The 26,729-nt window shown below is 28.6% G+C and overlaps 6 protein-coding genes across 7 annotated transcripts; 2 read left to right on the forward strand and 4 right to left on the reverse strand.

Moving 5' to 3' along the window:
• Positions 1-568: 568 nt before the first annotated feature.
• Positions 569-4,627, reverse strand: LOC111026570 (translation initiation factor IF-2-like). The gene is made up of 5 exons (XM_022304672.1): positions 4,553-4,627; positions 1,847-1,921; positions 1,500-1,588; positions 1,347-1,396; positions 569-1,182 (listed from the first exon to the last, which is right to left on the reverse strand). The coding sequence occupies exons 1-5, from the start codon at positions 4,625-4,627 to the stop codon at positions 569-571; spliced, it is 903 nt and encodes a 300-aa protein (XP_022160364.1).
• A 4,879-nt stretch (positions 4,628-9,506) lies between these two features.
• LOC111026575 lies at positions 9,507-15,863 on the reverse strand. 2 transcript variants are annotated; one of them, XM_022304677.1, is made up of 10 exons: positions 15,511-15,863; positions 12,032-12,228; positions 11,810-11,956; positions 11,668-11,745; positions 11,515-11,589; positions 11,262-11,426; positions 10,678-10,794; positions 10,081-10,337; positions 9,838-9,997; positions 9,507-9,767 (listed from the first exon to the last, which is right to left on the reverse strand). In XM_022304677.1, exons 2-10 carry the CDS (start codon positions 12,222-12,224, stop codon positions 9,631-9,633), a joined length of 1,329 nt encoding a protein of 442 aa, XP_022160369.1. In that variant the 5' UTR covers positions 12,225-12,228; positions 15,511-15,863; the 3' UTR covers positions 9,507-9,630. The 2 variants fall into 2 exon arrangements, with proteins under 2 accessions (XP_022160369.1, XP_022160370.1); XM_022304678.1 differs by lacking the exon at positions 15,511-15,863 and having other exon boundaries at positions 12,032-12,502.
• A 1,442-nt stretch (positions 15,864-17,305) lies between these two features.
• Positions 17,306-18,067, forward strand: LOC111026572. The gene is made up of 3 exons (XM_022304674.1): positions 17,306-17,333; positions 17,435-17,868; positions 17,951-18,067. Exons 1-3 carry the CDS (start codon positions 17,306-17,308, stop codon positions 18,065-18,067), a joined length of 579 nt encoding a protein of 192 aa, XP_022160366.1.
• Positions 18,068-20,314: 2,247 nt separating this feature from the next.
• Positions 20,315-21,632, reverse strand: LOC111026573. The gene is made up of 3 exons (XM_022304675.1): positions 21,610-21,632; positions 21,209-21,416; positions 20,315-21,013 (listed from the first exon to the last, which is right to left on the reverse strand). The coding sequence occupies exons 1-3, from the start codon at positions 21,630-21,632 to the stop codon at positions 20,315-20,317; spliced, it is 930 nt and encodes a 309-aa protein (XP_022160367.1).
• A 583-nt stretch (positions 21,633-22,215) lies between these two features.
• On the forward strand, positions 22,216-22,764 carry LOC111026571 (hypha-specific G1 cyclin-related protein 1-like). Its single transcript, XM_022304673.1, has one exon. It carries the CDS (start codon positions 22,216-22,218, stop codon positions 22,762-22,764), a length of 549 nt encoding a protein of 182 aa, XP_022160365.1.
• A 1,024-nt stretch (positions 22,765-23,788) lies between these two features.
• On the reverse strand, positions 23,789-26,315 carry LOC111026574 (zinc finger MYM-type protein 1-like). Its single transcript, XM_022304676.1, has 4 exons — positions 26,282-26,315; positions 26,036-26,155; positions 25,729-25,848; positions 23,789-25,656 (listed from the first exon to the last, which is right to left on the reverse strand). The coding sequence occupies exons 1-4, from the start codon at positions 26,313-26,315 to the stop codon at positions 23,789-23,791; spliced, it is 2,142 nt and encodes a 713-aa protein (XP_022160368.1).
• Between the last annotated feature and the right edge of the window lie 414 nt (positions 26,316-26,729).

Raw genomic sequence — 26,729 nt, forward strand, 5'->3', positions numbered from 1 at the left:
GCGCGGCGGCTGGCGATAACGTTTAATCTGCATATTATATAACTCACAAGACACATTCAATACAAAAATAAAACAATACAAATAACGTGATATGTGTGTGAGACCAGCTGTTCCTCCGTGACTAGTGATAATTACCTTCTTAATATATTACTTGCTACCTACTATGTTGCGGCGTCAACATACAGTATGTGTTTATTTTTTATATAAAAATATCGTATTTTTCTTCCACGCAACGGAAAATTAAGAATAACAATATTTTATCAATAGAATATGGTTATTTTGGTATTGGTATTTTAACTAAGAAAGAAAAAGATACATAAACTACAATGATTTTAATAAATACTTCTTCAATGTAAAAAGTTCATAGTTAAAAATTATATTTATTATCAATTAAATATAAGAATATATACATTATAGAAATTCCATTGGAAAAATGCTTTCTGTAGTTATATCTGCCGTTGTAGTAAGACCTTCAAAATTGTATCATTCATTTGCTTACATTATTTCCAACAATAGGTTCTACATATGATGACTGCAGGATTTTTCTCTCAATTCCAGCTGTAATGAGTTACTCTTTTTCTTCTTTCAGTTGTTTCGGTTCTGGAGTTGACACACTATATTCCTGTTGACTTTCAATAGGTTCCGCCAATATTACATTAGGTTCTGGAGCATTTTCATCAGGTTCCGAGTCTAGCCTAGGTTCCATAGAAGTAATAGATTTCTGTGTTTCTACTACAGAGTCTATCGCTGTTGAGTTTGGTTCCGGTATAGGTGTAATAGTTAATGAGTCATTAGGTTCTGTTGCATTCGCACCAGGACCTGTCGTTTCAATAGGTTGTAGCATTTCTGAGGTAGAGTTTGGAGCACCTACACTGGGTTCTATTGATAATAACGTGGGTTTCGATACTGCAACACCTTCTTCTATCGCTGTACTAGATTCAATCTTTGCTTCCGGTGTTTCTACAATCGACTCTGACGCTGCATTTGGCTCAGGTGCAATAGGGTCCGTAACTGGTTCCGTCGCCTGAATAGGAGGCGACTTTGCAATACTAGGATTTAGTGTTTCTGCACTGTTTTCCCCTAGTTTGATGGGTACTATCGTTTGTGGTTGATTTTTAGTTGCTTCGGTGTATTGCCAGTAGCAATGCAACATTGTCATGTACATCAACTCGTACACAATAGCTATAATAAACTCACTATTTAGTTATTAACATTAAGAAAACTCGGTAAGACAATTGTACTCGTAGACAGGCTAATAAAGGTACATATTTTAAGTTGAAGCAAAATTGTTTTTTTAGAGCTTTATTAGAAATATTTAATTGTATACTACATAGGTACATACTTACCAAGAAAATGCATTATAAATTGAAAATATCTGACTGAAACCCAACTGGAACTAACGAAATGTATAAAATGTTAAAAAGCATATCAGGTTATGTAAGTTTAAATTTAAAATACAAATATGTACAACAATAATACTAAAAATCAAATCAACTTACTTAGAGCTACGGAAAATAAGTTGAAACATGTCTAAAACGCATCCGATTCCCGTTATGCTTAATGAGTTGTGGATATGATTGGTTATTCCCTAAGGAAAATTATAAAACAGGTAATGATTTGTTATTTATGGTTGCTATTAACTGTATGATAAACATATTATTACGTCTCTACTAATTAACTCTAATATCACACCTCTACCATAATGAAAAGTCACATTTCCTGCTAATTATTTAAGACGGGCTTAGAAAATAGACTCGGTAAAATGTGTTATTAAAATGTTCACCCTTTTAGATCCACTCTATTCTTGCCTAGTCAACCTTATACATATACTTAACATAAAATTTACCATTAATATTGCTCCGATGGCGTAACTGGCTCCAATGTAGTGAATACGATTCATCATGTTCATAAACGTCATCACCTGGTGTAACGTTGGGAAAGAATACAAAATATGTGAGGGTGTGAGATTCAACGCTCAGCTGCAATTCCCCGTTCCCCTTCGCCCACTTTAGAATTTCGAAACAGAATCGACTTCACATTCGTTTCCTTGATGTGTGCTTGTAATCCCGTAGTTTGTGCTCCATTCATTCCAAAGTCATCCAACTTTCAAAGTGGGGGGTACAAGCTCGGACTGCCTACTTTAAAAATCCAAAACCAAACTTATGCCGTTCTTGTGTACTTCGTTTGTTCTGGTTTGTGCTGTTAATCCTATCATTTGTGCTTTATTCCTTCCCGAAATACACTTTTTTGAAAGTTGTTGGCTTAATGCACTCCCCTTTGAAAAAGATAATATTTTGTGATGATACCTGTCCTCTATGGCTTACAACCATAAAACATTTAATTTCCCCGTAAACCCTTGAGAATAAGAAATTATTTTTATAAGTTTCCGTGATCAATCAATGGATCTTAAATTTAACCGATACTGTTTATTATTTTTTGTAATAATTATATTGCTTACCCAATTTTACATCAGCTGAGGGTATTTTTAAACACAAATTTTTGTACCCATTTTGTGTCAGTTGCTGTTTATATTTTTACAAATATAAGGTATGTTGCACCAAATATTTTATTTTTAGATAATTAATTATAATTTATTGTATTTATATAATACGTAAAGTACCTTCTAGGTTGTTTGGAATTGGTCATATAGTATGAAATTAAAAAACAACTTTTTCTAAACTATAATTTTTTTAATGAGACGTTAAAAATGCTTTACTAAATAGTGGAATGGAAAAACCCAACCTAATTGTATAAGTTCAGCTGTGGGTAAGGTGTTTATTAGTTTTACACTTAAGTCGTACACATTTGAAAAATGTCTATACATATTCCATACTTTATATTTTCAAAAATAAAATTATGAAATTTGTATTTAGGGGTATGTTTAAGAAGGTGATTTGGAATCGTACTTATTTCTCCCTGTCCCTAGGGACATAGACCTCAGCAACGCTTGAGAGACAGTGCTTCCCGTATAAGGGACAAGGACAAGATGTAAGGACTAGAGAGATAATAGGTTATATAGGAAAGCCCCGGATACGAAATGTTCAGACTTGACTTTAATGAGCTAGTACGAGCAACTCCACGCTAGTTGTCTTTTTAAATTCATTTTTAGGACTTCATATTTTCAGCCAGTAATATATTTTATTTAGAAACTAAACGAGTCAAATAATATATTTTATATTATTCACTAAACTGAATATTTTATACCTCTTTGTTCATTTTCTTTAAAATCATTATCAATTATGGAGCATTTTCAATATACAATAAAAATTTTACCAAAGCATTCAAGTTGAAATTCATAATTAAACACATCTACATCTTCTCTGCATCGTCATCATCACCTGTACTAAGGCAAACGCTAAAAATAGGTATCCAGTTAAATTTTAAATCTAATACATTTTTTTTAAAAATAAATTGAAACTGACTCAAAAAAGGTAAAATAATCTGATTAAATAATATCCTTATTTAGTATAAAATTATAATTGAAAATATTAAATAAATTAGTTACATTTAAGATCCGCTGATTTTGTCGTAAATCATTTTATAACGTATGGAAATCACCCAAAATTACTGTAGTGTTCTTAATTATTATTTGTAACTTGTATGTATATTTATTATATTGTTGTGCCTGTTCATTTATAATTTATTTATATATATATGTATTTATGTGGCTTATCGATCTTGCGGACCGACCACATTACCTGTTATATTTTTGTAGGTATGCGTCGACCCGACGATCCGGCCCGACCGCCGAGACCAACACGATATTATTTCTTATTATATTATTATAGATTTAGTACTAAACAGTTGATTGTCAATCGTCACCACTCGTACATCGGTGTGTGCGACCATCATTTAATATATACCTACATTGGATATTGTATTTGTTTTTTATTTGAACCACCACTCTCATGCCATCATTATAAAGAAATCCACTAATCCTCGTGGGTTTTCAGTACAAATATAATATATTTAAAGTGCCACCTTGATCACAATAATCACTGGAGTGTTGGGATTTAAATCCATTTGTCAAGTCACAAATATTTTTGTTTCCAAAAATCGTTCAAACTTAAAAACAATTATCTAATTCACAAGGGTTTGAGTTTTTCTGGGAAATCAAAGGTTTTACGACTTGACACCATAGAAAATTATAATGTGGAACGTTTACATCAAGATAAAATATTACTTTTTACAAAGGGAACCATTAAATACATTTAATATTTATACATTAAAGCCACCAACTTTCATAGATGTGTATTTTGAGAAGGGAACAGCACAACCATCACAAACGAAGCACACAATGGCGAAAGGTTAAGTCATAGATTTTCAAAATGAGAGGGGTAAGCATGTCCCCAGCACTCCTCTTTGTAAGTCAGACAATATTAGAAGGGATTGAGCGTAAGCGATGGGATTACAGGCACAATCGAAAGAAGTTAATTCTGTTTCGAAATTTCAAAGAAATGGCCTGAAAATGGAGCTAGGGATCTCGACCATATTATGTATAATATAGGAAGGCAACGATATGTGTTGTTATATTTATATATATATTACTTACCAAACAAACAACTGTTAGAAGGAGTGTATATTTTTGGATAAATGCATTTTTAACTGAAAACTGAATCTTGACCATAATTGTTATAAAGTAAACGTATTAAAAAGAAATAGTAAGTTACTCACTGTAATTTTTGATTTAATCGATGTGTTTATATAACAATTAAATATTGCTTGTTATGGTTAATTTGTAAATATTACAATAACTATAGTTATTCGAGCCTATTATTAGATTTGTTTTTTTTTAAGGCGTTCGAATGAAAATCACAGTTAGTAACCGTATAATTTATTATGGTTGCTGTAGCCTGTAGATATAATAATTGTGTATTGTATAGTAGTTGTTTTGCAATGGAAGAGGTGTACCCACAATTGGATCTCATTATAGTAATTACTGTCATGTCAAAGATAACGGATTCACACAAAGTTCATTACGCCCTATATTATTCTCCGGAGTTGGTAAATTGCATCCCGCAAAAATGGTCATAGTTATATACTGCGTAAATTGCGAATTTAAATTTAAAAAAAAAAAAAAAATTAAAAATTAAAATTAATTAAAATTCCAATTTCCGGTCGGCTGGTTATATTATCTTTAATATTGATCGATAAGATCACTTGATGCTCACTTATATAATATTACTTGCCGCCAGTGTGCTGTATGCATTTGATCGAAATATTTCGCACGAGTTTTTACATTGGTCTACAGTATTTACAGTATTTGTTAAATTAGTATTTGTATTTTTTTTTTAATTTAATAACAATGGAAGTTATGAAAAGTGAAAAAAATAAAACGTTGAAAATAGTTGATGGTTTCAAATTTCGTTTTCAAAAACTTCTGAAGAATGATATTCAACGTTGGTGTTGTACAGTCAAAACTTGTAAGTGTTTTTTAAAATTTAATAATAATAGTATACGTATAAATAGCTTTAAAGATCATAACTATCTACAACTTTCGGAACAAATTATAAATCGTCAACAACTTAATAATAATTTAAAAAGAAAAGCCGTTGATGATATTTTTACAAGGCCATCTAAAATTATTCATTCTTAGTTAAAAAATGCTGATGTCGAATCTTTAACTACACAAGACGTAAAATTGATTAATAGAAATTTACACAATGCTTGAGCTTCTATACTACCAAAATTACCAGACACTTTTTTGGAATTACATAATATTTTTGACAAAATGGAATTCAAAACAAACAAAAATGAAAATTTTTTGCTAGTAAATAGTAAAGAAACAAATATAGTAGGTTTCTCTACATTAAGAAATTTAAAAGTGCTATGCGATTCGGATACTATATTTGTAGATGGTACATTCAAAAGTTGTCCAAAATTATACTATCAATTATTTACTGTTTACTGTGCAATAAATCAGTCTTATGTTCCACTCGTTTATATTTTATTACCTTCGAAGACTACAGTGTTATTTACAAGCGTTTCATCATTTAGTTATAGAGTGCAAAAAAAATGACTTACAATTTAATCCTATTCGGTTATATGCAGATTTTTAAAAGGCTATTCACAATGCTGCAAGACATGTTTGGCCTTCTATTGAAGTAAAAGGGTGTAGATTTCACCGTGGTCAAAGTTGGTACAGGAAAATACAGCAGCTAGGATTAAGTAATGATTACAAAAGAAATAATACCGATACAAGTAATTTCTTAAAATTATTTTTTGGGCTTCCTTTTTTGAGTTGTAATATGGTTGAAGATTGTTTTGCGTTTGATATAATGGCATTGTAACCACAAGATAATAGGATAGTACAATTTACCGACTACATATTAGAAACATATATAACCGACGACGCGGAGTTTCCATCACAGATATGGGCTGAATTTGTATCCTAAACGATGCGCACTACAAATAATTGTGAATCATTTCATAAAAAATTAAATAGTTCGTTCAATTCGTCACACCCAAATATATTTAATTTTATTGAAATTTTAAAAAACATGCAATTTGATATGTAAATTATATTAAAAAGTTAGGGAACAAAAAGCAAAAAATATTACTCAGTTAGACTATGTGCGGGAATTATCTTATAAGTTTTTACCAGTATATTAATTCGAATTTTTATAATACTATTTTTTTCACTATACACATTTTTACTTATTTTTAATAATATATTTTTTAATTATAAACAAAACAGCAAAACCAATATTTTTAACCATACCAATATGAATACAATTATATTGCCAGTCCTAAGTCTGAAAAATGAGAAGGAAAATATTGATTTTGTAATTTACATAACAATGACAAATATTTAAGTAGGCAAATATATTAAAATATACCGGGCCCGCAATTTACGTATGTATAAAATATACCCGGGCCGCAATTTACATAAAAAATTTGAAACGGGACGCAATTTACAGCGACCCTTATCCTCAATCTTTATCGTCTGCGTTATTAAAGGGTAAATTGTTCATGCTTGCTAATGATATAAGAATAGTTAATATCGAAGGCAATTGGGAAAAATTAAGACTAAGTGTTAAGCAGGAGACACTGGACTCCATCTGTTAACAATGTTTATTATTTTATGTTTTTAGTAATGCTAATTTTTAAATATGTACCTATAGATACCCAACAACGGGAACTGAGAATTGGAAGTGTTCTAACCTCTAAATAGCTCTTAATGAATAGTATGCTTCTAATGAAAGTTAAATTAGAAAAAATTGATTACTATGAATGATATAAATATGTTATGGGTGTTTGACAGTTTTAAACTCGAGGAGGTATGAGTCCATAATTGATATTATATGATATCACTACTACTACTCAAAGAATAAACTTATGTAAGTAAATATCTCAAACATAATACAATTATTATAGTAATTAGTAACACTATGTAACCACCTTTAAACACCAAAAAACATACTGTTTACTACAACTTCAAAGTATCTTGGTGGTAAATTTATAAAATTAATTTGTTTTATAATCAATTTATCAGGGACGGAAACCGGTTTTATGAAAACCGGTTAAAACCGGTTAATATTGGGTTTTGATGATTTATCTTAACCGTAACCAGAGCGGGAGCAATAAAACAAGAGAGCGGTTTTCAAGTCCGAGATTGAAACCCGTGGACCGTGGTTATTTGAACGGTAACCAAAACCGAAACCGTTTTTTTTACTTAGTGGTTAACCGGTTTTTTAAATTAAATGATTTCTGATACTATTATGTTATTTAATATTTTAGAAATATCCGAACATAAAACATTAAAACGAGAGTCGATAATCTGTGAATATAACGGTTAAACTATACAATTCTCTGTAGATATAATAAATATAAATTGAATTCCACTTATATTTTGTTATATAAGTTTATTATACTATTAGGTAGGTAAATATTATATATTATATACCTAGACACCTAGTAATTAGTATATATTGCTATATATTTTTTCGTGTTTTGTGAACACCGTCTGTTATGCACTTATGCTGGTATTGATCAATAGATTAAGATTTTGAATTTCTCAGAATATTTGATAGGTACCTATCTAATTGATTTAGTGATTAGTTTAAGTTTATCAATACTGGTTACTTATTAATTCTTAGTTATTAGTTATTAGTTATTAATAAATAATATACCTAGTGTCCGACGTAGTCGCAATAACTTGTTATTGGAAAAAAATATACGTACAAATTAATAATAGACCGTATATAGTCGTAATGACTAATGTCGTATATTAATTCATTTAAGTTATTGGTATTTGTGATTTTCTATCAATAATATAAGCCATAAGGTTTTCGATGAGTATTGAAAGTTATAGCTATTTATAACTTAAATAATTAAATGTTGATACTATTATCATTGCAGTTTATTAGCTTAATAATGTGATTTATTTGTGATAATGTGATTTCGTATTTTCATGGTGTTTATTTGAAATACACCAGTGCGTACTGTCAATTCGCGTTAAGTTGTCGTGCGAATGTCAAGTAGGTAACTAAATCCCACAAAACAATTAAATGTGTTGTACATATTTTTACAACATTCACCAAAAACATGAAAATATTGCTTAAATTTGTTTTTTTTATGTAATCTAAGTGTTTAAAATATTCTCACAACGTTGTGACAACGATTTGTGGCAGGAAATTCCATATTGCAACAATAACTTTTTGCAATATTGTTTTATTTAGGTTTATCAATATTTTGAAAATATTGTCTATAAATATTTTTTAAATGTTTTTTTTTAATGTTGCACATGTAGCTTGCTTTTTTTTTACAAAAACAAATATGATGGGTATATGATTAATCATCTGATATATTATAACAAAATACATTTTACGTATTAATAGTTATATGGGTGTAATATTATATTTTAGATTATATGTATACATTTATACAACTTAAAGTATATTTATAAAACAAGTTATTATATAGAAAGAGTATCGAATGTTTTAAATTTTAAATAGAAATAAAATAAACTTGATAAAACTGTTTACTCATCTATTTAGTATTAGTTAAATTTATTTATATAAATAACTCTCAACAAAATATATTACAAAATGTATACATAATTATAATAATATAGGTATAGATAATATTTATATAATATATAAATTACTTTTTAACTAAAAAAAATTTAAAAAATTATAGGTTAATAATATAAATAACTTATTATGTTCAAACAAAAAATATATTTTAAAAGAATAAAGATAATGTATGTATTATATTATTTGATATTAATATGCACATATATATTATAGAATTTATACATACATTTCTTAAAAATTAAAATAAAATAAAAAACATAAGCTTATAAAATATATCTAACTTATATTCAACCAAAAAAATATTTATTTAAGTGATAATATAGTATTACTAAGCACACAAATATGATGCATATATAAATTACTCAATAGATAAAACCAAAAAATAAAATATCTTTAAAAAGAATAAAATTATTATATAATATAATATAATGGATATTATGTAATATATATATTATATATACTACCTACTTCATGTTTTAGTTATAATATGTTCTTTATATTTAAAACAAAATAAAAACTTATGAACTTTTATAACTCTTAACTTGGGTTTAAGAATTAAATGAAAAAAATAATGGAATAAATTGAAAAATAATCAAAGTGTAATAGTGGTCTCTGTATTGGTATATTTTTTTTTCAAACGATTGCTTGCTTGCGCCATCCACTTACTAATTGACAAAGCAATTTCTATATCTGGTACTTTTTCAAATTTTGAGCATAGATGTATTGCTTCTATTAGAATTATACATTTAAAATTTTAAATATATGTATAATTTATGTTAAATATATATGCAGTTCTTACCAAAAATAATTTTACAAGAATTGAGAGATGACAATTTGTTTTTTCCTTTATGTCCAACATATGAATAATACTTCAACCATGTATCATCAAACAATTTTTGCATCATGCGGCGTACTGAGTCTGATATTGATCTACCTACTAATCTGGATAGTTCATTAACCTATTAGTACCAAAAAAATAATTAATATACAAAATGAAAAATAATATGATATTAAGAGTTATTCTTTTTGACACTACACTTACTACTTGGGACCGTGTTGTGGAATTTTCAAGTTCAGTTTCAACATTTTCAAGAGTTTGCTCATTACTGATAGGAACATTTTCAGTGTTCAATAAATTTGAATTGCTGCGATTGTCTTGATGATTATTTAATGAACCAGAGGTGGTCAAAACATTGACAGTATGTTCCACCATACTTTTGATTTCATTTACTGTATATACTAAATTTTTAATATCAAATTTGATATTAGTCAAAGACGTCTTTGTATAATCATAACATTCTGTAAAATTATTAAGTTACAATATTATTGACCAAGAAAAAATAGCATTTGATGTTATAAACTATGGCAGGATTAGGCAAGATACTCAAAAATTATCAAAGATACATGATATACACTGATACTCCATATTTTATATTTCAATGTTTATAATAATAATAGTATCTTGTATCTTTTGGCAAAATAAGATACATGATAAATGTATAAAATGTATCTTAATACATGATGATATTTGATACATTAAAATTATGTATAACGATACAAGGTACAATATACAGTTGAATCTTTGACACTGACCAACCCTAATTATATCACAATATTAAAATAACAAAGTATGACTTACGTTTAAACTCATAAGCAAGATGAGATACTTCATTTAAAGATAAATCGGTACCAGCAACTTCTAATTCACCTGTTGAAAGTTTATCATTCACCATAATTATATCCTCTTCCATAGAATCTAAAATATAACTTACTATTAGTAAAACTTTTATTAATATTAAATTCTCAACAAAAAATTATAGTGTTTATATTTTATAATATATATACTTATATATAAATATCAGATAAATAAAATGTATAATATATTTATAATTTCTTCCCAACATTTTATTATAAACAGATACAAATCACTCCATGTTGGTGTTAAAAGACATAATTAAAACTAAAAAGATCAAAATATAGACAAACAATTGAATAAGAATATAATAATATTTTGTACTTAATTTGGAAATTTAAAATTATATAATGCAAATTAAACACATGTGAATCAATGTTACACAAAAGATTTTGTTGTAAATCTGAATCATCCAATATAATTTAAATAGGTATCCATTAATATATTTCTACATTTTGATCTGGTGAAAAACAAGATTTTTTTCAAAAATAAATTACTATTTATTTAAATATTGATAAAAGCCATTTTACTTGTATTACTAGGAAACAAACACTTTTTGATTTTGCTTAATTGCTTGGACGAAGAAACTTTATATTCATTATTACATTTATTGATAGAGATATTAGGTATTGGAGAAATATAATTGGATTGAACTTTCCATTTTCCACTTGGACTATTTATAATATCAGTGTTATCTAGGTATAATATTTTTTTTATTAGTGAAAAATAAAATACCAAAAAATTAAATTATATTAACTCATTAAAAATCAAAAATATACTTACCTTCTATAATAAATACTTTATTTGAAGATAATTCGTTGTTTTTATCAACATTGCCAATAACATTATAACTTGGGCCTATTATTAATTACAAAACATTAGATGCCTAAATTATTTTATTAAACTTAGCTAGGTTTTAAAAAAAAAGTTTCTTACTTAAATCAAATTTTTTTGAACATTCTGGACTGTACAATTTATCTTTATCACTGTCATCAAAAACACCATCGCTAGAATCTTTGAAATTTAAACTTAGATAAATATAATTTGGTATTAAAATTTAATTATATTTTATATCTACCAGAAAATTCAGGTGCAGAACTATAGTCGTTAATTGGAGGTTTCTTTTTAGTTTTAGTTTTAAATTTGAATTTCACATTTTCCGTTGATGACAAATCTGAAGTATTTTGTGCTTTTAATGCTTTGCATCTGGCTTCATTATAAGAAGCTAGATCATGATAAAACAAAAGAGTTTAATTCAACGTTAATTATAATAGTGACTTTAATAAAACTACATAAATACCTATAGGATTTTGTGTCAACAATCTCGCTTTGAAATATACATAGTCAATTTTATTTGGTTTTTGCATTGATTCAATCAATTTATTCTTATTTTTTATATTTTTTTTTGGCCAAGCGCAATAGCCATGTTTCCACCATGATTTTGGAACAGCTGAGACAGAATTATCATTGATAAAATGTACAATGAACCACATACTTCTGTAAATTAAAATGCATTGAGTTAGTACTTAACTTAAATAGTTACTTTAGAAAGTATATACATTAATTATAAAATATATGTTAGGTATACCTATCAATCAATAATTATGCACATGAAGTATTTTTTCGTTGCTTCAAGAATTATAAAGGAAAAATATATTATACAATTATATACACATTTGGTTTAACATCGGGCTTAACATTCTGAATGTAATATTGGAAATGTAATTTGCTGGTTTTCAAAAGTAAATAACATCATTTTTTTATGAATATCTGTTACTTTCCAACATTTTAAATTATTAGATAAATTGCTCACAATGTAAATATCTAATTTTTCTGAATTAATTGGTCTGTCATAAAATGATTCTTTATTTTTATAATAATATCCAATTACAATAGGTTCTTTAGATAAAACACAATGTGCAATATTAATTATTTTAACTACTTCCATAGCCTTAGTTAGTACATATATGTCTGATGAATTTCGTATATTTATCATCATTTTAGTATTTAATGTAATTTTCATATATTGAGGACCACAGGCAGTTTCCGACAAAGGTCCATTATTATGCTCATAATTAAAAATAATGCTTTTAATGTGTTGTTCACTTGTAGATTCCACAATGAGATTTTGTATTTGTTCATCATATCTCCGGACCACTTGTTCAAGTGGCTTGTGATGTTTCCTTACCATTTTTTTTAAAATTTTCATATGATTTTCAAAAGGAAAACAACAACAAAAATCAAGAGGACCAAAGCGATTATAATCTTTAGATATGTGTATCAAACCATGAACATTATGAGATATATATTTTGAACCATAAATATCTTCAAATTGTTTAACAAAATGCTTTAAAAGTTTATCAGAATAACTCAATAATTTGTCATCAATATTCGGACTTAATAAAATAGTCAATGCAATATTCAAAACCATAAAATGATTATACACCTTATCATCAAGTACATTTTTCAAAGCAAGTGGTCCGGTATAAAGTAAGAACTGACGAAGCTCGGTAGCCTTCCAATGACCAACATCTTGAATTAGTCTTGGTTTTCGTACAAAATCACTAGTTATTGCAGATTTGAGACACATTAAATTTGTACTGATTTTTTTAATTTTCCAACTTGGTAAACGCACAGTCAAAGGACCTTTGTGCAACCAAAAATGAATAAGTTTCCTCATAACTCCTAATGCCACTAGGTGCATATAATCTAAGGGAAATGACTTAACCATATCAAAACCTGGAATGCGTATCAAATCCGATAGTGAATCACCTACATGGTGTTCTTCTTGACTTTTGTTAACATAATCTTCATGTGTTCTTTCTCTAGAATTACTGTCTTTAAATGGGAAACAAGTACTTCCAATATGTTCACCCTCTGCAAAACACCTGGTGCAGGAAAAATAACCAGTATGCCCTTTGGTTTTCATAATAAAAGACTTTGCTGGAGCATCAGCACAAATTGCATGTATAGAAACAGTTCTTATTATATTATCTGTACAAATACCATTTTTAACTAACTCTTCTGCTTCATCTATAAAATTTCTTAAAAAAATATTACTATCAGCTGGTTTTTTATGTCCATGATAAAGACCAATCAAAAATATATACTCTTTATATGGGTCTAGGTATGCTAAAATGGGCCAGAATTGGCTAGAGCTACTTTTTGATAATGGTAAGCCATCTATTCCAACGACTACTTTAATGTTATTTTCAATCCTGATATGCTTTAAAGTATTTTCAATTCCATTTTTTAAGCCAAAGTGATAATAATTACCTGGATTAACAATCCTGATATTTTTTGTTTTTGATGAATTAGAACCTAATAACGTCCTACAATCATTTGGAATTTCAGCAAAACATTTGTGTTGTTTTAAAATTGACAAAAGATCATTCACTGTATTTTGAGCAACATTGCGTTCAATTGCCCAGTTTGCTAATTTTAATTTTAAGATTTCAGAATCATCAGAAAAATGATTTGTGCTTGGGCTGGATCCAACATTGTTTGTAATATCATAGGTAGATTCAACACATTGATTTACAATTGGATTTTCAATGAAAGTATTACTTTTTTGCTTGTGCTCTTGGTATTGTTGAATATCAAAAGTATAGTTTTCATGTGAGTCCAAAACATTTGAATTAGTTAAGGTAGAAGACGGAACAGGTGAATTTTGTAAAACTATATTTGTATCAGGAACTGATTCATTTAATGATTTAACCGAGGGTTTCACTGAATTTAAAATAGTTGCTCGACTATTTAGAAATGCTAGTTCTTCTTGAATTTTCCGACGCTTAGAACGGTAGCTTCGTATCATCTTACACTAAATAATTACAATATTTTTATAAGAACTTAAATTTAATAACAAATTTTTGTACTTTTACTCAGTATTTACTACATAACAGAATTAAAAATTTAAATAATCAAAAATACAAACAAAACTAATAAACTATTAGAGCTTATAATATATGGTATAATAATGTGGTCAACTAATACATTTCATATTATCATAGTATTAGGGTACCTTGGAAATTACCATGGTAGATACCTATTTGAATATGGTATGAATATTATAAGAAATTATAATAGACAATAATTAAGTATTTAAACAAGAGTATAATAGGTAGGTAAATGCATTTACCTATGTATTGTATTCAGTATTGAAATAAAAAATTTAAACAAATAAAATATGAGATTACTAAAGTGCCCCTTTGTACAATTTTCATGGCAGTTTATCATTTACATAATCATTCACCATAAAGGAAAATAAAAATGTTTTAAAACCATTTTAAAGTACACATATGTGCAGTTATAATAACATAACAATGCTGAATACAAATATAATATAAGCTGTAAAATGCAATAACGGTTTAACTAATACAAGCCAGCAACCAAGTTAATCATGACTAGATAACACGGATCAGATAGGTACTTTATTAGTATTTAAGCAACTAATTTATTATTAACTAATTACCTATGTAACAAAACAAAACATTTCGGTAGTTTGTCTTGGCATAATAACCAATAACAATAATGGATAAAGGATAAAGCCCAACAAATTACGAAAGAACACCCAGGTACCTATTCGAAATTAAAAAATCTACAAGAGCAACTCATATAAAATATGTTTATTACCTACCTAGGTACTTATTCTTGTTTAATTTATCAGATACTATTTAGCTAAGTAATTTTAAGGCTGATAGGCAAATACTTTCGCATAATTAAAGATATATAGTTACATTACAATTAAAACTACAATAATAATATGAAATAGGTACTTACCAGATTTTATAATATTCACCAATAACTGACCAACTTGTTAAACTATTTATTATAAAAATAATAAAATATAAAATAAAATATGTAAGTGCAGAGTCGTATTGACGGATACTAGCTTGCGGCAGTCAATAGCCATAGAACGGATGGAAAACAAAAACGTCAAAAACTTTAACAGTATAGACACCGAAGGGCAAAGAAAAAGCGTAGTAACGTAATTAAGTAAATCGCGGCACAACGGCGATCGAGTGACGAGCGTAAACCGTTGGAGATGCCCACCACCATCCGCGTCTCATGGCACCTCGTGTCCTTGCGACATTGCAACCAATAGCAGCCCGCAGGAGGCAAGCCGGCAAACCGATAACGCCGACCGACTATCGCCTGTCGGGTAGCGGGCAGTGGATGCATTGTTCATTGGGATTTCCAAATTCAAATAAAAATATGAGACGAAGAAATAAGATAAGAATATTAATCAAGTTTTAGTGCTGCAATGAGTTATTATTACCATAGACATTAGACATAATAGAATATTATATTATAATTTATAAAAATGAGCACATTTCGTTGCGGGATTAACCCGTATACTTTTAAATCTCTAACTGATAGACGTGTTGAATTTGATTTTACCTTTATTTACAAATTATTGAACAATGGTATTGATGCTCCTGATTTACTTGCTAAATTATCTTTAGCAGTTCCTTCTTTTTATTCAAGAAATCCCCAAACTTTTAAAACAATTTTTCACACCACTAACTATGGGTACGCAGCCCCTCTCGATCGTGCTTGTCGATCTATTAATAATATGTCAAATATTGATATTTTTAATGATTCTTTGCCATCATTAATTCTTAAACTTAAAAATTGTACTTGTTAATATTTTCTTTAATTTATTCTTTACTCATGCACCAATGTTCTTTTTTCTTACCTTGTAATGTTATATACAATCCATAATAAATTATATTCTGTACTATAATACTTATGCCCCTGAGGCGTTGATAAATAAAAAAAAAAATAATAATAATATTATATTTTATATTCTATTATGTCTATGATTATTACTTATATTTTATAAAATGAATATAACTTAATAAATACCAACTTAAATAATGCAATTTTAATAATAGTGGTAATGGACTAATACCAGAGATGAAGAAAACCCGATACCAACATTATTAGAAAGATGATTAAAATAATTCGAGTAATATAATATCTTCAGCTATCATATTAATCACAAGAGGAACATATTAAGGTTAACAATGTTGGCACCTACAAGGTAACTCATGAAGTTTAGGCAGAGTACCTCTATGTTAGGAATTGGGGACTTGTTTAAAATTTCAAAATTTAATTAATACAAAAATATGTAATAATGATGCAGTATCTGCATATATTTTGTTGTAACTTGTTTTAAAAATATTGTTAAAATATTATTTTATAATATTGTTACAACTATCTTGAAGAAATATTGGAACGTAAAATACCCTATAATATTGACACAATCTTTTAAAGAAATATTGTCAAAATGTTTTAATTATGTATTTTATAAAACATTTTTTATTACATATAAAAAATACATTGTGCCAATAATTAAACCAAAATGTTGTCAAAATAATTCTGGAAACATATTTTCGAAATGTGATATCAATATTTTTTAACAATATATTGCTCATACATGTAAAAAACATATTGCAAAAATGTGTAATTTAGTAATATTGTAAGCAACATATGTGTTAAATATTGAATATGTTTAAATTGCTATGTGGGATTATTATTAAAATATTTTGTTAAAACGTTAAACGGTAATATGGGCAAGCGGAATCCAGTTGAATCTGGTATAGTAATATTTAATTTGATTTATAGTTTATATTTTTATTTTTATATAGCATTTAATAATTAATATGTTTTTAATTTTTACACCATTAATTTTCTATAGCATTATATCTTGATCTTCGCTTCCAACATTTGATGTCTGAAGAATCTAAATCAAGAGCAGTAGTTCATTTAATTAAAACATGGGAATTGTTGAATCGTTTAAAAAATCGTTTTCCAACCTCTACAGTTGAAACGGAGGATAACAGCGTTAACTCTAATACATATGACAAAAGAATAGATGATGACACAGATGATGAATTTCAGGTATATTTGAACTCTCTATCAAATTCACAAGAATTCCCAGAATCAAGTTCTTCCACAACGACCACAAGTTATAGTACAGCTACTCCCATTAGAATCATTCTTAATACTTTTGAAAATTCAACCAAAATGCCATATAGTGAGGATATAATTGCTTTTTGGAAAAATAAAAAAAATGAAATGCCAGAGCTATATCAGCTTTCAAAAATATTTATGGCAGTACCAACCACCCAGGTAATTTGGTGTTATTTTGTATAAACTATAAAGTATAAAACTATAAACTGTATTAATTTTATAAATTTGTTACTTGTTATAGGTGTCTGTAGAAAGATTATTTTCATCATTAAAGTTTATTTTGAATGATTTACGGTCAAATTTAGGAGCAAACGTTCTTGAACAAATAATGATACTACGATCAAACTTAGTAATTTAGTAAAATACTAAAATTAAAAAAGTGAAATGTATTTATGCATAATACCTATAGGCTATAAGTTTATAACATAATAAAAATATTAGTTATGAAAAGTACAATGTTATTTTCTTGTGTTGTTGTAATCAATATACAATTTTGATATACCTACCTACTTAAATATTTAAGTACATATTTAACATTTAATATATTGTTTAATGTTTATAAAGGTTATTATTTTATAATTGTATTTGAATGAAACTTTATCAAAAAGTTAAAAGTAATAAACTAGAAAGCCTTAAGTAACAAATTACAATTGCCTAGTGTCTTAATGAAATGTCAAGTCTAATCGTTATTGGTTTGTAAATAATAAGTTTAAGGCTAATTAAGTTTTAGTTATAACATAACTTTATAAGGCTTAAGTTTTTTCTAGATATTTTAAATTCTTTGTATCCAGGAGAAAAAATTGTGAATAAACGTTATTCAATTATGAACCTAAATTAAAAGGGTGTTGCATTAAAAATTCAAAAAAAAAACTTAAATTTTTTTTTTACCTATATATGAGCGGTTAACCGAAGACCAAAACCTTTGTAAAAGAAAACCGGTTTTAAAAACCGACACCAAAACCTACAACTTTTATTTTGAGTATTAAAACCGGGGAGCAAAACCTTAAATATAAAAAACCGGTTTTAAAAACCAAAACCGAAACCGCCAAACTTTTTTTTGGTTTCCGTCCCTGCAATTTATAGATCATAACTCAGTTGAATAAATGCTGCTATGCTGTTGTTAATGCTATTATTACACTCAAATATGTATAAATTATGAAATAATGAAGTACACATTCTTTTTTATAAGAACCAATATATTCATTATTATTTTTTTTTTAAATAAAAATGTTTGATTTCGGCCAGCTATTCATCCTCGGGGGGGGGGGGGGTGTCAACACATGGTATGCAGGAGGGCTATTCTGCAAATTATACTACGCCATGTACGCGCGCACTTGGCTTACTTTACTGGCTTAGTACTATTCCGCTAAAATTCTCGCTATGCATACTTCGCGTACTCGGCGTACTGTCCTTTCTTAAGCTGGTTACACACGGAGCGGTTTGGCCGCGCGCGGTCGCGGTTTTTATCCGCGGCGGATAACCGCTGACAATTAAACACGGGTTATTCAATTGGCATATTCATACGGGAAAAACCGCGCCGCTGATCGGCGCGGTCAACCGCCTGCGACCGCTCTTGTTTAATTTTCGAGCGGTTGACCGCTACCGCTCACTAAAATTAAACAATGTTTTTCCAATAGACCTGTTCAGACGGGCGGTTTGGCCGCCGCGGTTCGCTAGCGCCGGGTCTTGTAAAAAATATTTAAAAAATCATGATTGAAGTGTGAACTTGGTAAATTCATTGCTTCAATGTTACATTTGTATTTACAAGTGGAAATTTTATAAATAGTTAAAAATTATTCGATATTGATCGAGTGTAATATAGTACTATATGTATTGTGACCCCCAAGATAACGACCAGTTGTCGTGTGTGTATACGTGATATAGTGATGGGCGAGGGGGAGACATGGTGGGACCGAAAGAGTGCCGAGTGTCAACAAGTCGAGGCGAGTAGTGGACAGGTTGAAACAAGTGCTAAATTAATAATGTTTCGCCCTGACAACGGAACTCTTGCAATGTCTGAGGACAGTGTACTACCGTCTACCGATATTCATAGGTCACATAGTAGTTTTTTTACAGTCGTACCTATTTAGTATTCAGTTTTAAAATGATCGATACTGAACAATTTATAATTGAAATTCAACAAAATGATTGTATCTGGAACAAACGTAAGTATTGCATTGAACATTTATATTTTATTTATTAATTTATATAATATTTCAACTTGCAAGTTATAAGTATTATAACTAACGACAACTAAAATATCTAAGACGATAAATCTAATTTAATTAATATTAGAATAGAAGTTATTATATTATAAAAATTATATATTATAATTTATAATGTATTTAGAGGAAAAAAGTCATCATGATAGTCAGGCGATTCAAGTGGGATGGACAAGTGTAGCAAATGCTTGCATTCAGAAATTTAATGAACTGGACGATAAACAAAAATCGGAAAAAAGTAAAATTTAGATTAATATAATTATTATTAAACAAACTAGTTTTAGTTTAACAAATAAAATACACGGTTTTATATAAACAATAAAAAAAAGATCACCTAGCTGTAGTCATATAGGCGCCCACTTATAATGTTAAAATGTCCGATATTATTCACCAATAATTTTGTTCTGCCAGCTAAGTGCATGATTTGGATCATTCACATATGTCACGAAGTATTCCCTAATATCTTTTGCGTTGGTCTGTGAATTTCCAACACCTCTTCTCTCCGTTATACTCTCCATAAGATTGCTTTGAGTGTCTTCAAAAATACCTTCACCGTCTCCTCCGTCTCGGCGTCGTACAAAATTATGTAAGACGCAGCAGGCTTTTGTTATTTTTACTGCAACATTTGGGTCAACTAACATGCTCGTTTGAAACACTCGCCATTTTTTAGACAAAATCCCAAACGAACATTCTATGTATTGACGGGCCCTCGATAGACGATAGTTGAAAATCCTCCTGTTGTTGTTCAATGTTCTGCCTGGAAACGGTCGTAACAAATGTTTGTGAAGAGCAAAAGCTACATCGGCAACTAAAATAAACGGCTGTGGCACACCATTATCATCACCTGGTAAGCATTGATCTGGTGGAAAATTTACACTACCCGAGTACAACTTTTTACCGAATGTTGAAGTTTTGAATACGTTACAGTCGCTTTCTTTCCCATAGGACCCAACATCGATGATTCGAAAACAATAATTTGAATCACAAATGGCCATAAGAATTAGGGAAAAAAAGTTTTTGTAGTTATAATACAATGAGCCACTGTTGTTGGGACACTCGAGCCTTATGTGTTTTCCATCCACCTATAATTATATTATACAGTTTATTTGAGGATATGTGATAATGTGAAATTAACTGGTAAAAATGTACGTACATTTACGTACAAATTGTTAAAATCATAAAGTTATAATACCTACATTTTGTAAGCACTTATCTATGTTTATTCGTTTTTTTTTTAAATCAATAAAATGAGTAGGTAAACAAATAAATAAACATACCGCTCCAACAGTATTTGGAAAGTTCGTTTTTTCGTAAAAACCTTTCGATATATCCAGCCAGTCATTTGTTGTTGGTTCCGCCATTTCTAAAGGTTGTAACACTTTCCATAACACATCGCAAGTTTCTTGGACTATCTTTGCTATAGTAGATACTCCTGCTAAAAACTCAAAGTGTAACGCCGTGTAATGTGTTCCTGTTGCCAAGTATCTGAACAAATATTTACAAATTATGACACAGTTGAACATTGTTGCAATGTTGAAAAAAATTTCGAGTAACTGGAATATATTATTTTAACAAATAAAAAGTAAAAGTAAAATATGTAAACAATTATATTTTTTAGTTTTTTTATAAAATAAATTAAATTTGTCCTGTATTTAATTAATTTTAATATTTTATCTACTTTGAACATTTAATTTTGGTCATTGCATTGCATATAATTAAATAAATAAATACATAAATAAGTAATATCTCAATTATTTTATTTTTCACTATGCTTAACCATTAATATTATTTTGGATATTGTCTCATTATTTAAATAAGTAATTAAATGTGTTGATTTAAATTAGTAAAAGATCTCAAAATAAAATGGAAAAATATCAAGGACAATTACAGAAAAAAGTGTATACATAAATCCGGGCAGGCAGCAAAATCAGACAAACCTTATGTATATGCAAATATTTTAGAGTTCCTTCGACCAACAATGGAAAACAGAAAGTAATGTACTGATTTTTTTTACATAGTTAAATCTTCTAAATACATTTTAAATATGATTTTAATATTATTCTAAAGCACTGAGAGTAACGTTGCTGTACAAAACGACAGAGAGTACACCACAGACAATGAAAATGATATAACCGCAGAAGCTAACCACTCGGGTGTATCTGAAGAAGAGTCTCCAGCTGTTCATCGAAAAAAAAAAAAGACTACAGAAAATTCTTTTGAAAACCAATTAATACGTGTATTAAAAGAACGCAGAGTTTCAGACGATCCGGTGACATCATTTCTGATGTCTTTGGATCCTCAAATCAGAAAAATGACAGAAGACCAGCAAAATCAAGTTTATATTGAAATGATACAAATAGTTCAAAAAGTAAAAACTTCTAATAATTCTGATCAAATTCAACCACAGTCCATTCCTTCTTCAATTAACAATAGTACTTTTCAACCCTTGCAATATTCATATAATAATAGTAACTCATACCCGACATACCCTTTCAATTTCCACCTACCAACAACTTCATACATTTCAAGTGCCTCACCAACACCTTCTACAAATACAAATATGCCCATAAACTATGAACCTCATAATATAGCTGGGAACAATTCTAACATTCACAGACATCAAGTATATTACCCACATACCCAATCATCTGCTCTTACTCCACAACTACCCGTTACACCAAATAATACTGCAACTGTTAACTCATACTATTCACAAAAAAACTCCCCTCACACTGAATCTTCTACTACATCTGTACCAACAGGTCACTCTGACAATAGTTACTACACTAAAAACTTAACTCCATATGACACGGGTAACACAAATTCACAATAAATAACATTTTATTACTTTTTTCTTTTTTTTTATATTTTACAGTTATTAGTACTGTACGTTATAACTACTTATAATATTTTATTCATGTATAATTATTATTAATATAATTATCTTATACAAATTTTTATATAATTAATAGGTATAATATTAAATAATGTTTTGGTTATGTTTATTTATTTACAAGATGTAATAATTATGTTTATATGAACCATTTTTTTTTAACTATGCTTAATAAAATATGTACTTACCTACAGTGCCGGATCTTGAACTCTGGGGGCCCTGGTGCAAATGAAAATTAAGGGGCAACTTTGAAAAACAATAATTTGCAGTACAATATTATACCTTTATATTTCTACTACAAATTAAATTCCATTATAAATATATGACCTAATTTTAACGTCATATAAATATAGGTAATATAATATTTAAAATTAATCTTAAATAATAAAATATTTATTTAACATAATTTGTATTTATTACATAATAATAATAATATTATAAACCTAAGAATCATGAAACATGTATATTTTTTTTTTACAAATAGTATATTAGATTTATAGAATCAATTTTTAATTTATTTCTACCGGTGAATGAATTATTGTGAAGCAATAAATTTCAAAACATTCTATTTTAAAAAATTTTTTTTCCTTGATTTCGCGTTGGCAAAATTATCAATAATCTTCTCAATATTTAGAGTTTTGGTTCGCTCTTTTTCTATATTTAAAATTGCTATACCAGTTAAACGTTCTTGTCCGCATGAGTTTCTCAAGTAGTTCTTTATTAGTTTTAGTTTCGAAAAAGAACGTTCTGCTCCTGCTACAGTAATTGGCATCGTCAGAAAAATTATGCAAGCACTTAAAACATCTGGAAAGCTACTTGATAAATCGTTATTTATAATAAAACTACCTAAATGTTTAATTGTATTTAATTTTTCATGTTTTATAAATGATTTTAAAGATAACATTTGTCGTGGGAAGTCAGAATTTATATCGTCTTTATATGTTAAACAAAAATCGTATGATGCTTACATAATATTTTCTTCGGTTTGTGTTGAAAGAATAATAGGGTTTAAAAAATTGAAATCCTCTATAACATCATGCATACCTTGAAACCTACTAATTAGTTGAGACAAAACTGTATCCAACACAGGGAAAAATATTTTAACTTTAAAGTTTTCTTCAGTTGTGTTAAGTCTCCTATCTCCATTTAAATTGTCATAAAAATGTTTTTTGGCATACGATTCTCTTTTTTCTACAAATTTATTGGGGATTCCCCATCTTGAACACAGCGATTTTGCATTATCAAGTACATTATCATCGTAACTATTTCTTGTCTCTTGAATAAAATTAACTGCATTATTTAGCATTTTAGAAGCTTCTTCTAGGTTCATATCTACATTTTGTAATTTTTTAGAAATTACTCTTAATGATCGTAATATAGGTTCCCAGGTACACAAGATTAAAACAAATTCAAAATTTTCAATTTTACTTTTCAAGCCAGATGCCAAGGTTCGTTCGGTTGTTTTCTTGCTGGTAAGGGCCATACAAGTCAAAGCTTTAAGTACATCAATGAAACGTTCTTTGAGCGAAAACACAGCATCGTGTCGAGCCTCCCATCTAGTTGGGCATACCTTTTTTAAAACTTTTTTTTGAACTGTATCGCCAAAATGTTGACCTAAAGCTAATAAAGCCCATCTTGGGGCACTACTGGCAAAAAAGTTGAACACATTTTGAACAGTTTCAAAAAAATTTTTTATTTTATTGTGACACTTAGCTGCATCCGAAATAACCAGATTTAAATTGTGGCTACAGCAATGGACATACTTGGCTGATGGAACAATATGTTTTATCCTTGTTTGCACTCCAGAATGTGCTCCACTCATGACAGAAGCTCCATCATATCCCTGGCCTCGACATTTGTTAATATTTAAACCAAGTTTTATTAAAACGTCTTGCGTAAGGTTTACATAATCAACTGCACCGTGACTTTTTAAGTTATAAAATCCAACAAATGATTCTTTGACTTCCAACGTCTTACTTTCATAATTGACAACAACATAACGGATGATTATACTTAACTGATCTAATTTTGTTATATCTTGGGTCGAATCAGTAATAATTGAAAAACATTGGCATCCATTTATTTCAGCGCAAATTGTTTTAAGTAAATCGTTTGACAATATAATAATGAGTTCATCAGTAATAGTATGACTTAGGTACTTGACTTTACTTTCTTCACAAGATATAAGTTTACTTAATATATGATCATAATTTGCCATGAGTCGAACAGTTTGTAAAAAATTCCCTTCATTAAATGAGTTGTCCTTGCTAAATTTCTTTTCATTACCACGAAGTGCATTATTTCCAGCAGTTAAGTGCAATATAATTCTAATTATTCTCTCTAATACACTCCTCCAATAAGCTGCTTCTTCTGAAATTTGATTTTCCAATTCCTTTTCAATTACTTGATTTTTTGTCCATAAGCATCTTATTTTAATAGCTTCAATATGTTGAACAGAAGTATCATGAGTATATATTTTTTGCGAGGCATGTTGCCAATCATCAATTCCATAGATCCATGTTGCATTATAATGTTTGTAAGATCGGTCAGCAAAAAGCCAACATGTCTCACAGTATATTTTATTTAAAATTATTGAATAACAAAGCCAAGTGCGAGGGATTTTATTACCAGATTTAGACATTGTAAAATAATAGTCGGAGGAAAATTTTCTGTGTTTTTCATTTTGAGGAAATTCAATATTTGGTTTGCATGGTCCATATAAAAGTATACTCCGTTTAATTTTATCTGGGACTCTATCATCACTGAAGTGTCCGCGGTCTGTTGGGTACTCATTATTTAAATTTAAATCTAACTCGTCTTTAATACATTCAACTAAAATTTACAAGATAAAATTGTTAAATTAATTATAACTTATAAGACCAACTTCAAACCTTAAATACTTACTGGAGGTAGATGCCACAGGATCAACATAGTCCAAAATTTGTTCTACAACAACTTTATCTTTACCATCAACATTGTCATTATTATTTAAATTGTCTCCAGAGTTCAATGATTCAAGCTCAGCTAAAAAATATAGTTTATTTTCAAGCTATTATTTATGAAAATATCTATTATGTTATAACACTGTGTTATTAATTAAATAATTGTAAATTTAGATTTGATTATATTTGTTGAATATACCTATATTTTTCTTAACCCCTCAAAATTGTTGAATTCATTTTAAGATTAACTTCTAACCTTAGATACTTACTGGAGGTAGATGCCACAGGATCAACACAGTCCAAAATTTGTTCTAAAACAACTTCATCTTTACCATCAACATTGTCATTATTCATTAAATTGTCCACGGAGTTCATTGATTCAAACTCAGCTAAAAAAAATAGTTCATTTTCAAGCTATAATTGAATAATAACTGATAAATAATATTGATAATAACTGAAAGTTTTTCCATAGATCAATAACTCATAAGTAAAGACCTGATTTATATGCATTTTACATTGCCAACTAGGTATAATTTTTGTAAACTCCATGTCTCTATTTGTTTATAACTTATCTACTTACTTTTTTTTTTAAAAAATCGGTCCATTGACCCAGCCATTTTTTTATTTTTATTTTCTCTTTCTTCTTTCATTTTTCTTTTTGCTGATCCGGATAAATACTGCCTTGACATTGACATAATTTAAGTCGACAATATTAGTTATATTTATAATATATTTTAATTAATTAAAAAATAGTCGGACGCGCAATTGAAACATACCCCACACGCGATGGCCGATTAATGATAAATTTAATGACTATGAAAACTACGAGTATAATATATAATTCGTTATTGTACTTTTGGGAAATGTTCAATACATCTATTTTTAGTTTTGGTCGTGCTGCACTGAATGTAACGCGACGCGGGACGTTATCATCATTCGGCGTATTGGTCAATCGGTGTAACA

The sequence above is a fragment of the Myzus persicae genome, unplaced genomic scaffold, assembly GCF_001856785.1.
Source record: "Myzus persicae strain clone G006 unplaced genomic scaffold, MPER_G0061.0, whole genome shotgun sequence".
NCBI classification, from domain to species: domain Eukaryota; kingdom Metazoa; phylum Arthropoda; class Insecta; order Hemiptera; family Aphididae; genus Myzus; species Myzus persicae.